Source organism: Canis lupus, chromosome 16 (assembly GCF_048164855.1).
Source record: "Canis lupus baileyi chromosome 16, mCanLup2.hap1, whole genome shotgun sequence".
NCBI lineage: Eukaryota > Metazoa > Chordata > Mammalia > Carnivora > Canidae > Canis > Canis lupus.
Genome location: NC_132853.1, coordinates 26,937,891 through 26,954,904, shown reverse-complemented (window position 1 = coordinate 26,954,904; position 17,014 = coordinate 26,937,891). Strand labels below are relative to the sequence as shown.

At 40.8% G+C, this 17,014-nt stretch overlaps 3 protein-coding genes across 9 annotated transcripts in view; 2 read left to right on the top strand and 1 right to left on the bottom strand.

The window, feature by feature from the left end:
* Positions 1-1,775, top strand: part of CLTC (clathrin heavy chain) — a 66,547-nt gene extending 64,772 nt beyond the window's left edge. For all 3 annotated transcript variants that reach the window (XM_072779701.1, XM_072779699.1, XM_072779702.1), the window contains one exon: positions 752-1,775. In XM_072779701.1, coding sequence (XP_072635802.1) covers positions 752-876 — 125 coding nt within the window. In that variant the 3' untranslated portion in view covers positions 877-1,775. The remainder of the gene's footprint in view (positions 1-751) is intronic.
* Positions 1,776-7,208: 5,433 nt separating this feature from the next.
* On the bottom strand, positions 7,209-15,829 carry PTRH2 (peptidyl-tRNA hydrolase 2). 3 transcript variants are annotated; one of them, XM_072779740.1, is made up of 2 exons: positions 15,536-15,829; positions 7,209-7,826 (listed from the first exon to the last, which is right to left on the bottom strand). In XM_072779740.1, exon 2 carries the CDS (start codon positions 7,824-7,826, stop codon positions 7,287-7,289), a length of 540 nt encoding a protein of 179 aa, XP_072635841.1. In that variant the 5' UTR covers positions 15,536-15,829; the 3' UTR covers positions 7,209-7,286. The 3 variants fall into 3 exon arrangements, with proteins under 3 accessions (XP_072635841.1, XP_072635842.1, XP_072635840.1); XM_072779741.1 differs by having other exon boundaries at positions 15,052-15,545; XM_072779739.1 differs by lacking the exon at positions 15,536-15,829 and adding an exon at positions 13,415-13,505.
* Positions 15,674-17,014, top strand: part of VMP1 (vacuole membrane protein 1) — a 143,800-nt gene continuing 142,459 nt past the window's right edge. The window contains exon 1 of one of the 3 annotated variants that reach the window (XM_072779729.1): positions 15,674-15,938. The gene's annotated coding sequence lies outside the window, so the exon portion shown is untranslated. Of the gene's footprint in view, positions 15,943-17,014 lie in introns of all 3 variants that reach the window. The other 2 variants (XM_072779733.1, XM_072779728.1) reach the window with 2 other exon arrangements.

Genomic DNA, 17,014 nt, shown 5'->3' with positions numbered 1-17,014 from the left:
TGAATATGTTTTGTTATTTTTGATTTCTCTTACTTAGTACTGGATTCTTTGCTAGGTATGCATTAGGTTGCTATTTCATTACTGTTTAGATAGCTTAAATCAGAAATATTTTTAAGATTGATTGATTGATTAAGAGCTTGGATCTGGACAGGGGCTGAGGGAGAGAGAATCTCAAGCAGACTCCTCTCTGAGTGCAGAGCTTGCCATGGGGCTTTGATCCCATGACCTGAGAGTCCAGATTCAGATGCTAACCTACTCCAGGTGGCCATTTAAATTAGAAATTTAAACCTATCTTTAAAAGTTCATTTGTACAACAAAAAATAAAAAATAAAAAATAAAATAAAAGTTCATTTGTGAGAAAAACACATCTATTAAAAAATTAAGCTTTCCTGTGCTTACTATATTGTTCCCAGATACAATGTGCAAATACCAGCTAGTGATAAGCTTATTGGCAGCTGTCTTGCTCGGTCATGTGGCGCATGCCTCTGCATATTGCCTTAATGAAATAACATAGTTACTGTTACAGTTCTGCCCTCTGCCTTGAATTGTTGGCTTTTTAGGCAGAACCATTCTTAGGATGATTGTCCTGCCAAAATTGTAATAGTCAAAAGCACCACTACAAAACTCATTCTAAGTTGTGATAATGTTATTAGAGTTGGGGAGATTGGAGTGTAATCATCCTATAATGCTAACGGTTTCTCCCACCTTCCACCCCCCATCCCCTGCCCCTTCTTGTCTTTCTTGTTTTTAGGTCAGCCCCAATTGATGCTGACAGCAGGACCCAGTGTTGCAGTCCCTCCCCAGGCACCTTTTGGCTATGGTTATACTGCACCACCCTATGGGCAGCCACAGCCTGGCTTTGGGTACAGCATGTGAGAGAGAATGCTGATCCTGTAGTCGCCTATTTTCGTACTGAAACATCGTCTCTACCCACTTCTCAGTTTATAATGGGAAAACAGGCACATGTTCTTGTAACCTTTATTTCATGAAGGACTACTTTTTGTTTCTAACTATAAACTCGGATCACCTGTGTTAAAAGCTTATTTCACATTCCGCATCATTTTAGAATTTATTTTCAAAGGGGAATAGTTTCAATGTTTTATTCACTTGGGCTTTTTTTTCTTCCCCCTCATTCTTTGAAGAACTGCTTAATAATCTGTTGTGAAGAACCTGATTTGCACTCTGTAGTGTTTAAAGAAAAAAAAACTCTAATATTGAATCTCTTAAATTTAGTGTATGTAAACAGCTTTCGATATGTATTGTCTAAATGCATTTAAATCTCTTTTACTCAAAAGCTACAGCAAAAATACTGGTATGTGACCACGTAAGACTGTCAATGCCAACAAAGACAACACTAATCAGCATATCCTACAGTGGATTGCAGTGCTCTCCAAATTATTTGAAAAATGCATTACAGACAACTTGCCTGACTTTGAGCATAAAAGGCCCTCTAACCTATGCAGGTTTCCTCATTACGCATCTAGAAAATGCTAGTGTGTTTTTGCTCACTTCATACGTAACAGGTGCCCTTATGTTGTGCTGTATCCTGTGCTTTTTCTGTGGGACCATTCCATTCAGGAACAGAGCACCATGATTCCAATCTGTGTGTATTTACTAACCCTTCCCTGAGGTTTGTGTATGTTGGATATTGTGGTGTTTTAGATCACTGAGTGTACAGAAGAGAGAATTCAAACAAAATATTGCTGTTCTTCAGTTTTGTTTGTGGAATTTGAAATTACTCAAATTTAAAATAAATTACTGGACTGTGGAAATAACATGTAGAATGGCAGTTTTAATTAAATACCTCTCAAACTTAAACCAAAAGAACCATGGTTGTAGTGGTTTCATATTGGATACTGAGGTGGAGTACTGTGAGGCAGGAGCGCAGCAGCAGAATGAGCACTGGGATACGGAGAAACACAGCATTATATCATGTGCATTCTGTAGTTAACAAGGTACATGCAGTAGTCTGAAGAACTAGCACTGTAGTGGGCTACATTTTGGCTGTCTCCATCCTTTTAACCAGAGGGCACCTAGGTTTTGATATAAGCATTTCACTTAAATGAACAGATCGTGGATGTGATATTAACTTGAAATAAAAAGATGTAAGCATGTATCCCTTACCATGAATAGTAAGGGCCCTTACATTATGGGTACTTTGACTTTTTTAATCCAGTGTTTGAATTCAACCCTTATTGTTGATGGCTAATAATGTTACTTTAAGTTCATTTCATTGTTAATCCTCACCAGAAGGATGCTCTTTAACCACCATGTGTTTGAGTTTCTTCCAAATTTCTTTTTTGGGATTGCGTTCTAGTGTCAAAGCATTATGGTCTGAAAATATGCAGGGGACAGTCCCAATCTTTGGTATAGGTTGAGACCTGATTTGTGACCCAGGATGTGGTCTATTCTGGAGAAAGTTCCATGTGCACTTGAGAAGAATGTCTATTCAGTTGCATTTGGATGGAACATTCTGTATATATCTATGAAATCTATTTAGTCCACTGTATTATTTAAGGCCCTTGTATCTTTGATGATTGTTCTGCTTAGAAGATCTGTCATTTGCAGAAAGTACAGTGTTGAAGTCTCCTACTATTAGTGTATTATTATCTCAGTATCTCTTTACCTTGTTATTAATTGATATACTTGACAGCTCTCCCATTAAGGGGTATAAATAAATACTCATGATTGTTTGGTCTTCTTGTTGGATAGACCCTTTACGTATGATACAGTGTCTCTCTTCATCTCTTACTACAGTCTTTGGTATAAACTTTATGTGATATGAGGATTGCTACCCCAGCTTTCTTTTGAGAACCATTTGAATGGTAAATGTTTCTTCACTCCTTCATTTTCAGGCAGGAGGTGTCCTTAGGTCTAAAATAAGTCTCTTGGGGATCCCTGGGTGGCGCAGCGGTTTAGCGCCTGCCTTTGGCCCAGGGCGCGATCCTGGAGACCCGGGATCGAATCCCACGTCGGGCTCCTGGTGCATGGAGCCTGCTTCTCCCTCTGCCTATGTCTCTGCCTCTCTCTCTCTCTCTCTCTGTGACTATCATAAATAAAAAAATAAATAAATAAATAAGTCTCTTGTAGATAGCATATAGATGAGTCTTGGTATCTAGTCTGATACCCTGTGTCTTTTGATGGGATCATTTAGCCCATTCACGTTCAGAGTTAACTATTGAAAGATATGAATTTAGTGTCATCGTAATACCTGTTCTGACCCTGTTTTTGTAGATTGTTTCTTTGGGCTTCCTCTTTCTTTTACAGGGTCCCCCTTAATATTTCCTGCAGAGCTGGTTTGGTAGTCACGTATTCTTTCAGTTTCTGCCTATCCTGGAAGTTCTTTTCTCTCTCCTCGATGGGATGAGTACTGGGTGTCACACTATATGTTGGCAAATTGAACTTCAATAAAAACAACAAAAAAAAGTAAAAAAAAAAAAAAATCCTCACTAGAGTTAGAGAGCCCCCTACCTAGTGTCTTGTATTGCTCTTGAATTCTCTACATAAAGCAAATGACCATAAGCTGCTTTGGAAGACTTTTCTTCTTCTTCTTTTTAAACTTAGAACCCTTGCCCTTCCCCACTTTTAATCATCCCATCCCTTACTTTCCTATCAAAAATTATAGTATTAGATGGAAAATCCCTTTTCCTTTTCAGTTTCTCCTAGTGAAAAGATCCGGCTGTTTGTTTCTGCTGGATCTCTGCCCACCCACCCACCCACCCCCACCCTCCTTCATTGTTAATCAAAATCACCAGGGAGAATAACCATGGTCGCTGGGGGTTCATTCTTTTCAGAATTCAAGATTTATTCTTGTGGACCTTTCCTGTACTTTGAATCAGTTGTGGGTTTGTTTTCTGTCTTTCCAATGGAATAATTCATCTCTTAAGTTTTAAATATTCAGTAAAGGTTTTCTTATAAATTTAAGAAAAAAAGCTTTAATGTGCTATCTCCAATGCTGTGGAGTTGCCACATAAACCACCCGTAATGGGCTATAGTTAAACTGCTGTGGTATATGACATAGATTCACATCCTGAGCAAGCTGAACCTCTGACCATGTTCCCTCTTGTGTATGTTAACATGTTGAATACTTTCCAGAATTATTTGCCAGGAGTATGTTGAAATCACAAAATGCCTATCTCAAGAGTTGGCGGTAAAGTGTTATACAATAAGTGGTATAACAAATTGGTAATAAACTTTAAGTTGTCTTCCCTAACATTACTTTGAAGGATGGTCTGGGAGGAGGAAGTAAAAACAAAATGGGCTATTAAGAGTTCTTATAATTGTCTAAGTTTAACTGAAACTGGAAGGAAGGAAGAGCAGCGAGATTAATGGGAGTCTTCTCAGGAAGTAAGCATGCTTTCCATGATCTTTTGTCCTAGTATCGAAATATGGCCATTGTACCAAAAAATCTGATACTTGTTAACTATTTCAACATAGTATAGTAAGAACAGACAGACATGATGTCCAAGTAGTATGGCTGCTTGAATTTTGTGTAAATTGATTTAGTCATGTAGACATTTTCACATGAGTGGTTTTCAAACTTCTTAGTATCCTTTTATACTCTTAAAATTATTGACAATCCCAAATTAGTTTAGGTGGAATTGTACATGTTAATATTTACTGTATTAATAATTAAAACAAATTTTAAAAATCACTTAAATATAACTATAAAACTCCTTGCATGTTAATTATGAATCAACCATATATCTCAGAGTGGCACTGCACTGTTTTTTTGCAAATCTCTTCAAAGTTCATCTTCACAGAAGACTGCTGGATTCTATTTGCTTCTGTATTCAGTATATTCCCTTTTTTAAGTATGTGAAGAAAGTCTAGCCTCATGGAGATATGTAATGAGGAAAGGAGTATTTTAATAGCCTTTTGAGATACATATGTGTGGATAGTAGTTGAAATGTGGAATCTGAAACCATAACAGTGAACTTTTTGTAATGTTATATTAAAATCCATTAGTGTTCTTTGAATGGATCTTTTACCCATGCATGATTTGTACCCTCCTGCATTCGTTATATGAAAAATACTGATTCACTAAGTTGAATAGGTCTTCTAAATGTTGACAGATATCTTTTAAATAATTTGTTAGGAACACTGATCTTATCAGAAAATCTTTTTTTTTTTTTTAATCAGAAAATCTTAAGTTTTGGGAAACTTAGGAGGAAAGGCAGAAGTTTTCCAGAATATCTGCCAAACACCCAGGTCTGGATGGGTAACTAGTTTGTCAGTTTTTGCAAGTAAAAATCTAATATGACAAAGTTCAGTTCACAACTCAGCCACACATTTTTTCCTCAAGACAACATTCATACATCAGTGTGTACTGGACCAGAAGTGTTTAATGTTAGAGAATATCAAGACAAGGATCAAATTTAATACTTCTTTTTTACTACTTTATCAAGGACATGAAGTGAAAACTTTGTTTTGTTTTTTACTGTAAGTATAGGGCAGTGAAGTACTACTTGTATAGGTTAGGGTGCTCCTGCCTTGATTTGTGAAAGGTGCTAACAGTTTTATCCACCTTTACAAATGTCAACACAGAAAAAAAAAGTGTCTTAGCATTATGAAAATAGTTTTGACCCCTTGCAAGTATCTTAAAGACCCTACGGGCTCTACAGAGTATACCCCAAGAACTATAAGATGAAGCACCCTGTAAAATAAATACTAAGTATAGGAGAAATAAGCACACTATATTTCCAGATTTACTAGCATTTGTATACAATTCATCTTAGTAGCTATACCATGACTTCTTACAATTACTTGAGTCAGCCACAGCAGGCCATCCTGTTGGGAATGTGCCATCTTTGAACTTGGGAGTCATCATTCTCTGAGGCAAGCCTCAGAAATTACCTGAGCCAGAATCCTACATTTACAATTGACTTCTCTTCATCTCAGTTACATACTATTGCATCACTTTTAAACCTAGTATAAACCTTCTATTTAAAAACAGTTGCTACCGTGGCATCATTCACAGATGCAATTTCTCCTGTGCTGTCATATGTCAGCATAAACTCTATAAAACTGACTAAATATTAGAAGCAGTAGTTGTTAGTGTTCTGCCCAGACTCCACTGACCTTAGACCCTGGAAGTTGAGTTATTGTGCTGCTTATGTTGAAGTTAAACACAGAAGACTGGAACTACTTTTTTTTTTTTTTTTTTATGATAGTCACACACACACACAGAGGCAGAGACATAGGCAGAGGGAGAAGCAGGCTCCATGCACCGGGAGCCCGACGTGGGATTCAATCCCCGGTCTCCAGGATCGCGCCCTGGGCCAAAGGCAGGCGCCAGACCGCTGTGCCACCCAGGGATCCCGGACTGGAACTACTTAATGTGCATCTGTTAACCAAAATTCTCCCTGGTACCACCAGTTCTTAGGAATATACTTGATTTAGAAATACTGTCAGGATCCCTCTAAAAGAAGGTTTCATTCAAGAAACTGTAGCTTCTGAGAACTGGGACCTCCGTATTCTGCAATAATAGGCATATAAAGATCAGAAGGGAAATAAAAGTACTCTTAAATCTGATTCCTTAAATTCTAGGTAAAGAAACTGTAGGATGTTGGGATGACCTACTACATTCACTTCACAATTACAAGTCATTTTACAAGTTTTTCAATGCCTTCATTATTAGGAAAGTTGAGGGAAGTAAAAGGAATTTTTATAGGCCATGGTGTAGAAGCACTACTGAGAACCTTTGGCCAATGTGGGTCAGGGAAATGAACGTGAAGTACTGCACAGGTAGGTTACATCCACTGCTATAAAACCTCAACCTTGAAACAGAAAAATCTAGGAGATTAGATAGTAATCCCACTGTGTGGGGCCATACCATGATCTATTAACGATTGGCTATCAGTCATCCAAAAAGTGATCGCAGGAAAACAAATTCTAGTTTGCATCCAATGGGAATACCTTGAACCCCTGATCCTTCAAGAGGGTACAGCAATGCTGTCTTAGAGAAGAAGAGCTCTTAAAACATAGGGACCTAACTATGCACGGGAAATGCTGTCCCCTGTCCCCCACCCTTGGATTCCAATCTTGTGATCAGTTTCTCACAAAAACATTTTTTATTTCAGCAATCACTTGAACCATCGGGATCACTTAACCAACTTTTTTTTTGTTAAGCCCAAGATAACTGTGAGCCAAGTACATGACAGAAAAAAATGGGAATGGATTTTCACCTCAAAAATACTTAAGCTGAGTGTGGGAAGAAATTCAGCTTTTATTGTTAGAATTTACAGTTTCCAAGCACATCATGTTGGGACTATCATACAAAATTCCTAGTAAAGTTTTAGGTGACCAGTGACTTTGTCAATTAGGTCTGCTGGTCCTGGCCCAATTCCCAAGACAGTTCTAGAGCCTGGTGCAATCTGAGTACGTCCAGCATCTTGGATTAAACTTACAGTCAGTCCTAGCATTTTCGCATGGGTCAATAATTCAACCAAGGTTTCTTCATCAGGGGCTTTGACCACCACTTTGGGCTGGCCACAGTATTCCCATTGTTTGAGCAACTCAGGGTTTCTCCTTTGAATTTGCTTGTAGGCAGAAACAGCAGCATGAGAGCACTGGGCAGCCACTTTCCCTTTTCCCATCTTTAAGTCATTTCGAACCACAAGAATCATTTTATACTCCCCACTCTCTCCTAAGATGCTTGCTTCACTTCCAGTCTCTGTGTCTGTCTCGCTGACCGAGCTTCTGGGGATCATCCCAAAGCGTACACGGAGGCCCCAGCCCAGGCACATGCCACAAGCAACTCCGGCAGCCAAGCTGAGTGCACCAGGATGAGCCAAATATTCCATCACCAAGGATTTGGAGAGCATCTTAAAGGAAAGGAAAGGAGTTATCACTATCTAGCAGTGAAAAGATACAGGCTTATCAGACAAAACATCCTGACAATATATGTATGCGGCAATATCTTAAAATTATATGAAGTCATCCAGAAAAAAAGCAAAATAGGGGTGCCTGGGTGGCTCAGTTGGTTAAGCGTCTGCCTTTGGCTTAGGTCATGATCCCAGGGTCCTTGGATCCAGCCCTACATCAGGTTCCCTGCTCAGCAAGGAGTCTGCATCTCCCTCTCCCTCTGCTGTTGCCCCTGCTTGTGTTCACTCTCTGTCAAATAAATAAAATCTTAAAAAAAAAAATTATATATATATATATCTTTACTGTTTTTTCTCTTCTGTGTACTAGAAAAAGATTCAAGAAAAGTAAAGCAGTTTAAGACTTTGAATCTCAACATGAGGAATATCTATCTTGTTCTTAGATACAATAAAGCTCTGTTCCTCAGTCTTCCCTAAGTCTTGTAGAAGAATAAAATATTCCATTTTACCAAGTTGTCTAAATGACCCAAAGAAACCATGAATAATTCATCCCTTCTCTGGAATATAGTGCTCATTTACTTGTGTCTTTATAATCAAGTAGTTCTCAATGGGGATGGTACCAAGTCCTCAAAAAGTTTCTGGCTGTCAAAACTGGGCCTGGAGTTGAGGTGCACTGGTGACATTTTCCTAGACCTAAGCATGGAATGTTAAAAATCTTACAAAGGAAGATTTGTTCCATTAGAAATTATTCTAGATGGGGATCCCTGGGTGGCGCAGCGGTTTGGCGCCTGCCTTTGGCCCAGAGCACGATCCTGGAGACCCGGGATCGAATCCCACGTCAGGCTCCCGGTGCATGGAGCCTGCTTCTCTCTCTGCCTCCCTCTCTCTCTCTCTCTGTGACTATCATAAATAAATAAAAATTAAAAAAAAAAAAAGAAATTATTCTAGATGAAAAACTATTAACACCTGAGACTAGAACCCAACTTCATTATACATATGGACACAAAGTATTTTTTGCATAGTTCTAATATACACTGAATTTACCATATAAAACAAAGATAAAAAAATAATAAAACAAAGATCATCCTTTATATTTTAAAAATTCCTGTTACCTCAGCTAGCTGTTGACAGTATTTGAGTCACCAATAAAACACCTATATCAGTCTACATTTGAAACCATTAAATTCATAATGCTTCCATGTATAGGCACAACCATCAGTTTCTTCTAGTGGGAGAGTAAGCATTTATATACTGAAATACATGAGGCCACCATATTTGTAGTGCTTATAAGTAACACCTTCTGTTATGCATTGCATAATCTACATGGCATAGATGGCAGTCAAATTTCCTTTTCTCAGGGATCCCTGGGTGGCTCAGCAGTTTAGCGCCTGCCTTTGGCCCAGGGCATGATCCTGTAGTCCCGGGATCCAGTCCCGTGTCTGGCTCCCGACATGGAGCCTGCTTCTCCCTCTGCCTGTGTCTCTGCCTCTCTCTCTCTCTATTGTGAATAAATAAATAAATCTTAAAAAAAAAAAAAAATTCCTTGTCTCATGTATGTTAAAATGAGGAGATTATGTTAAGGTTTTTGAAATTAAATTTTTTTTAATTTTTTTTATTTATTTATGATAGTCACACAGAGAGAGAGAGAGAGAGGCAGAGACATAGAGGAAGAAGCAGGCTCCATGCATCGGGAGCCCGACGTGGGATTCGATCCCGGGTCTCCAGGATCGCGCCCTGGGCCAAAGGCAGGCGCTAAACCGCTGCGCCACCGAGGGATCCCGGTTTTTGAAATTACATGATAGATTGTACAATTTTTTTTTTTTAAGATTTTATTTAAGTGAGAGTGAGAACGCAGAGCACAAGCTGGGGGAGAGGCATAGAGAGAGGAAGGAGCAGACTCCCTACTGAGCAGGGAGCCTGATGTGGGGCTTGATCCCAGGACTCTGGGATTGTGACCTGAGCCAAAGGCACATGCTTAATTGAGCCACCCAGGTGCCCTTTATTATATATTTTAAATGAGGATGGAGTGTCTGGCTGGCTTAGTCCATAGAGCATGTGCCTCTTGATCTCAGTTGTGGGTTCAAGCTCCATATTGGGTGTAGCTCCTTGCTTGGCGGGGAGTATGTTTATTCCTCTCCTGCCGCTGTTCCCTGCTCATGGCTCTGCACCTCTCTGTCTCTTTTGTGCAAATAAATAAAATCTTAAAAAAATAATAAAATCTTAAAAAAAATAAATGACAGCATAGGAGATGTTAAAATTTTGGAGATATAATCCACATACTACAAAATTCACCTTTTTTAAAATACACAATTTACTACAATTTTGTAATATATTCACAAGTTTGTGCAACCATCACCACTATCTAATCCCAGAACATTTTCATTGTTTCAAAAAGAAATCCCTGTACCCATTAGCAGTTGATTCTCATCCACCTCTGGGCCCTAGGCAATCACTAATCTATTTTGCCTATTCTGGACATTCATATAAATCAAACCATACAGGGATCCCTGGGTGGCGCAGCGGTTTGGCGCCTGCCTTTGGCCCAGGGCGCAATCCTGGAGACCCGGGATCGAATCCCATATCGGGCTCCCTGCATGGAGCCTGCTTCTCCCTCTGCCTGTGTCTCTGCGCCTCTCTCTCTCTCTCTCTGTGACTATCATAAATAAATAAAAATTAAAAAAAAAAAATCAAACCATACAATAGGTGACCTTTTGTTTCACGCTTCTATCACCTAACATGTTTTCAAGGTTCATCCATGTTGAGGCATGTATCAGTACTTCATTCCCATGTTCTTAATGCTGCTCTATTTTGCCTTTCCCAGTAGTCTAGATGAGGTGACACTTAGACAAGAGAAGCAGGAATGAAAACAGAAAGAAGTGGCTCAGGCACCTGTGTATGATTTGGAGATTCACTGGAAATCTAGTGATAAAAGAAAGGGAGTTCAGAATTACCTAGCTTTGAACAAATGGAGAAAAGAGGTACTCTTTACTGATGAAGAAAATTTTTGTGATATAGCAGGTTTGAAAAGTAAAAGATACTGAAATCAGTTCAAGGGATATTACACTTGGTTTGACCAAAAGACATCCTGGTTAGAGATGTCCAGCAACAACAATAAGAAAGGATATGCCATCTTAAAGGTCAGAAGATAAGTCTCAGCCAGAAATACAGATTTAAGAAAACTTAACATGTAACTGTAGTTACTCAAGTGATGAAAGTAGTGAGGCCACTGGGAAAAGTATACAGAGTGAAGGAAAGGCTAAAACAGAATCCTGAAGAAATGAACATTGAGGGATCAGAGAGTGACGTGGAGTGGCCAGAGGTAGGAGGTTGTCAGTACCTAGTTTCATTCCTTTCACTGTTGTCTAATCTGGTGACATGGCTGTACTGACATAATTTATGGATCTAGATGCCTTTGCAGTCAGGAAAAAAAAATTAAATTTTTAGTAGAACCTACATTATCTCAATACATCTATCATTCAGTTACTACATGAGGTTTACGTGTCAGCAGGACTTTTCTCTGATAATCTAACAACTAGGGAAACCTGGGTGGCTTAGTGGTTGAGCGGCTACCTTCAGCCCAGGCTGTGATCCTGGAGTCCCAGGATCGAGTCCCACATCGGGCTCCCTACATAGAGCCTGCTTCTCCCTCTGCCTATGTCTCTGCCTCTGTGTGTCTCATAAAAAAAAAAAAAAAAAAAAAAAGGTCTAACAACCAGACTCCAAAATGAACAAATATCAAATTACATAAAAATTATATATATAAAACCTCCATGTTAACAATTAGAATGTTCTGCACTAATTTTAGGTTGCAAAGTAACCAATATCCTATATATCAGATTCAGGTACTAACTGGAGAAGGGAACTGCATATAGAGGACCTGTTGTGCATTTCCATCATGGTTGTTGTGGGGGGAAAAAAAAAAAAGGACATGAAGCTCACATTAAAGACAAGAAAAATAAAGATCCAACAGAGAAGCTACTTATCCCCAGTAGCATAACTAATAAAAGTAGTATAAAATATACTCATCCAGAGGTCATGACAGAAAACTTCTCATCTTCTCAACTGTATCTAAAAAGATATGTACCAGTAAGAGTCAGCACCCCCCACCAAAAAAGAAGTTCCAGAAATTACTAAGCTTACTGCTTTGGTACCGTATCTCATGAGAACTCCAATTCTTTTTTTTTAATTTTTTTTTTTTTTTTTTTTTTTTAATTTATGATAGTCACAGAGAGAGAGAGAGAAAGGCAGAGACACAGGGAGAAGCAGGCTCCATGCACCGGGAGCCTGATGTGGGACTCGACTCCGGGTCTACAGGATCGCGCCCTGGGCCAAAGGCAGGCGCTAAACCACTGCGCCACCCAGGGATCCCCGAGAACTCCAATTCTAACATGTTAATATTAACATCCTTAGGATATTCTAATCTCCTACCAGCCTAATCACATTTTTTTAAAAGATTTTATTTATTTATTCATGAGAGAGAGAGAGAGATCGAGAGAGGCAGAGACAGGAGCAGAGGGAGAAGCAGCCTCCATGCAGAGGATGCAGAACTCGATCCCAGAACTCCAGGATCACGCCCTGGGTGGAAGGCAGGCGCCAAACTGCTGAGCCACCCAGGCGTCCCCTTAATCACATTATCATGTAACTCCTCCAAAAGGTGTTTCAGCCTGTCCCCCTTTCTGCATATCCAATACAACATATCAATAAACCCAGTGCTTAAGACTACGGAAAAGAGAACTATTCTTAGTCTCATGGATAATCCTGGGCAATGATGACACTGCAAAACAAACATGTCCTATAAAACCCTCCTCCTGGTGGGTTCTAATTCCTCTACCAGATTAAGGCCCTTTCACCAATGCTCTTGATCCATTCCCTTCTGAACCATGTTCCACCCATTAATTCCACTCCACCGGCCATACCTTGGCCTTTCCAACCCTCCCCCACCCAAAAAAAAACACCTTCCTCAAATCCTCTTTGACTCTTAAACCATTGCCTGACTTTTCCTCTTCTGTTTACCTCTAAACTTTAATTACCTGCCTCCTTTCCCCACTCAACTGAAATTGCTAAGGAATTAGACACTTGTTAATTGCCAAATGTAGTTGCCTCTTTTAGGCTTCATCTTAAGCTTTCCCCACCACTCGTTGATAACTTCTTTTTTACTCTTCTTCCCCAAATTCTTTAATCTTCCACCCTGTTGGGGCACCTGGGTACCTCAGTGGTTGAGTGTCTGCCTTTGGCTCAGCTTGTGATCCTGGGGTCCTGCGATCAAGTTCCATGAAAAATAGAGACCAAAACAAATAAATAGGACAGAGAAATTTAGAGGTATAGAGATAATGCCAGAAACAAAAGAAAATATCAAAAATAAAACTACTGGGATGCCTGGGTGGCTCAGTGTTGAGTGTCCGCCTTTGGCTCAGGTCGAGATCCTGGAGTCCTGGGATAGAGTCCCACATCAGGCTCCCCACAGGGAGCCTGCTTCTCCGAGTATGTCTCTGCCTCTCTCTGTATGTCTCTCATGAATAATAAATAAAATCTTAAAAAAAAAAAACAAAAACAAAACCATACACACAAGTTTCACCCTATTATCATCCTACCTTTCTCATAGCTTTTTTCTGTCTCCTCCAGCTCTATGTCTCGTTCATCCCCAATGAACATAATACACCTGCTTTGGCCCTCTCTTCAGTCTATACCTACAATGTCCAATATAGTAGCCATCAGTCAAACATAGTTATTTAAACTTAATTAAAACTAAATAAAAATTCAACTCTTCAGTTGCACTGAGCCATATTTCAAGTGCTCAACAGCTCAACAACTTAAAAGTGGCTAGCAGCTACTCTATTAAGATTTTTTTTTTTAAGATCTTATTTCTTTATTCATGAGAGACACACACACATAGAGAGAGAGAGAGAGAGAGAGAGAGAGAGAGGCAGAGACACAGGCAGAGGGAGAAGCAGGCTCCATACAGGGAGCCCGACGACGTGAGACTCCATCCCGGGTCTCCAGGATCAGGCCCAGGGCTGAAGGTGGCGCTAAACTGCTGAGCCACCTGGGCCGCCCTCTATTAAGATTTAGAACATTTCCATGCAAGTTCTATTGGACAGTGATAGTCTATATACTCTCTTTCCATTGAACTGACTGATATTTATGGAGGGTCTTTTGTGCACCAGGCACTGTTCTGGACCCTAAAGATAGAGCACTGGAGAAAACAAAGTCCTGCTATGGAGCCGACATCTAGTAGGAGGAAAGAGACAATCTCATTTATTTCCAAACTGTCATAGGGCTCCTAAGGCCTCTCCTGGGCTCCTAACTTGAAATTTACAGCTTCTGCTAGAGTGCTATGAATTATTATACTCTGTCCCAAACTGAATTCGGTATCTTCTTTTTCCTCTCAAATTTCCTTTTACTGTATTCTTGATTTCTTTCTTTCTTTCTTTTTTTTAAAAGATTTATCCATTCATGATAGACACAGAAAGAGAGAGAAAGAGAGAGAGAGAGAGAGAGAGGCAGAGGGAGGGAAAAGCAGGCTCCATGCCGGGAGCCCGACGCAGGACTCGATCCCAGGTCTCCAGGATGGCGCCCTAGGCCAAAGGCAGGCGCCAAACCGCTGAGCCACCCAGGGATCCCCTGTATTCTTGATTTCTGAGTAACCCTGGCCTTTTTTTCCTATGTCCTACCACATCCAGTTACCAAACCTTGTTGAATTTATCTGTACTAAACCTCTCTCTCTACCTTTACTATCACTGCCCTAATGAACTCTTGGCCCAAAGCCTCCAAAATTAACTTCTCTAACTGATCCTTCCACATTTGCTTCATGCATGTCCTAGTTCACCCTAGTCCATCTGGCATTAATATTATGCTTCTAAAACACAAATTTGATCCTGTAGTTTCCCAGATCAAAAACCACCAGATAAACGCCTTAAGTATAAAACAAATCCCTTAGCACAAACTCAAAGCATCACATAATTTGGTTACAAACTACTTTATCCTTCTAATCTACTCTCCTGCTACATACTGTACTACCCAGCCACCCCAAATTACTAGATCCCTTCAGGAATCAATCTCTCCCACAAAATTTTCTACTTTTCTCCACTTAAATACACAAATACAATCTCTTCAGCCACGAAGGCTGATTCAAAGGACACCTGTCTCTTAAGTCTCTTATCTCCCAATCAATCTTAATTATTTACTCTACAGAACTGCTGTAGTAATTACACATAATCATCATACGTACATCATATTCTCAGCGTCTGGTACCTGGGGAGTACCACGTTAAAGGACTAAATACTTCTCTGAACATTTATGTCTGTGTTACGCGGAAAGACCCATTTTTCGGTCATATTCGTGGAAACCTTTTCTTTCCTAGTAGGACTCAACAGCTTCATACTCTGCGGGTATTCGAGAAGTACTCAACAGAATGTAAGGCCTGCGCGGTATTTTCTCACATTCGGAGCCAGCGCATCGATGCTGCCTGACTGGAGGCTCTGCCTGGAAACCAGAAATTCTGGGTCCTTCTCCTTCCCAGGATCTTGGTCCCTTCTCCCAAAGGACGACTGGCAGAACAAGAACAGGGGCTCCAGCGTCCACTTGGGCGGAAGAGTTTATGGAGATGAAAGGCTGGGAGAGGAGGTATGGAATGAGGTGGGAAGAAACATTCCAACTGGAGAGAGAATGGAGAATGACATCCCTCTCCTCAGCCCTGTGAAGGGCCGACTTACCGAGCGAACTTCCCCGGCGCCTCACTCGTGCCTCTGCGTTTTTTCCCTGCGGGTAGTGAACACGCTTCTAACCCGCGAGTTACCTCTTCCGGGACTCCCTAATAAGTTCCGGATCAAGAACGGCGAAGTGAACAGTCATTCTTTCTCTCGCCCCGCCCACAGGTCCCGAACCTAGACCCGAATTGAAGTCCCGCGACGATCAGCGGACGTTGCCGAAAGGAGAGGGGGAACTTTTGTGTTTTTAGAGGCGGTCCCCGAGGGGGGGCTGAAGGGGGTGGGGTGGAGAACGGACCGGAAGTGACGTATACGAGTTCCGGTTGGCCGGACCCCAGCGGCGGGTGTGAGAATCCGTCGGCAGCCGCTTGCAGGATCCTGAGATCGGGAGACGCCGGGGTCAGAGCGGGTAGGTAGGTATACGAGCGCGTGGAATTGGGGACGGAAGCCTGACACTATCCTCAGAGCTTGGCTTCTTCCGGAGCTCTCCCACTTAGACTATGCGGATCTGGGGCACCGTGATTTCGACTTCAGGCAGTGTTTTAGGGCGCTGGTGACTCGGAGTGTCTGTCTGGCGGTAGCCTGGTTATCTGGGACACCTCCTCAGGGTTGGCTACCAGTACAGTGAACCCATACATTGGGTTTCCTGCCGTTCGCTCTCATTGTCGCAGACTTGGAAGCTGTCCTAAACGTTCTGTAGAGTACCCATCTCTTCTCCGAGGGTATCTAGGACCTCAGAGTAAATGGAGAAGATCCTCCCTGCTGATGACCAAGCTGTTTCTCAGGACCTGTCAGTGTGACCTCCTCAACCACTAACACATGGCACTAAACGTATTCATTCGCTACTAAACAAAATTTAGGCGTGTGAGTGCCATCTGAAGCGTTGGTGGCCAAGGGAATGGGGCCTTCCCGCCCTTGATCTTTTGCAAAGAACTGTCACGGATCTCCTACTAATTTTTAAAGGGTAGGTTCTCTACCTCTTCCAAATCCCTGGCCACTCCCCGCCCCTTTGTTGTTCTCTTGCAGTGGAGGTATTTGCAGTACAACCTGGAGATCAACTTAATCTCTAAACTTCCAAGAAGCCATATGTGGCCCTGTGTCACACTAAGATTACCTCATGACTTCTAGTAGGTTTAAACTATTATCTTTTGCTTTTCTGCAAATCTATGCAAAAAATCTCATATAGGCTCTGGCACTGTTTTATCTATCATGGCAAGACAGCCCCTTTTCCTAACTTTAATGTCTTTCAATTCTCCTTTGGGGCTGATGTCAGAAATTTTGTAGACAGACTACACTGATCTTTTGGAGAAGCTTGTACAAGTATTTCTGGTGTTGTAATGATAGAGAATTAAATGTTCTGACTCCTACTGCCTATGTGTAGTATGAACTATGATCTTTAGTTGTGTATTTTTAGCATAAATGATGATAATAAGAAATTATTCATTAGGCAACATTCATGCATTCTAGAATGTGGTTTTATTGACC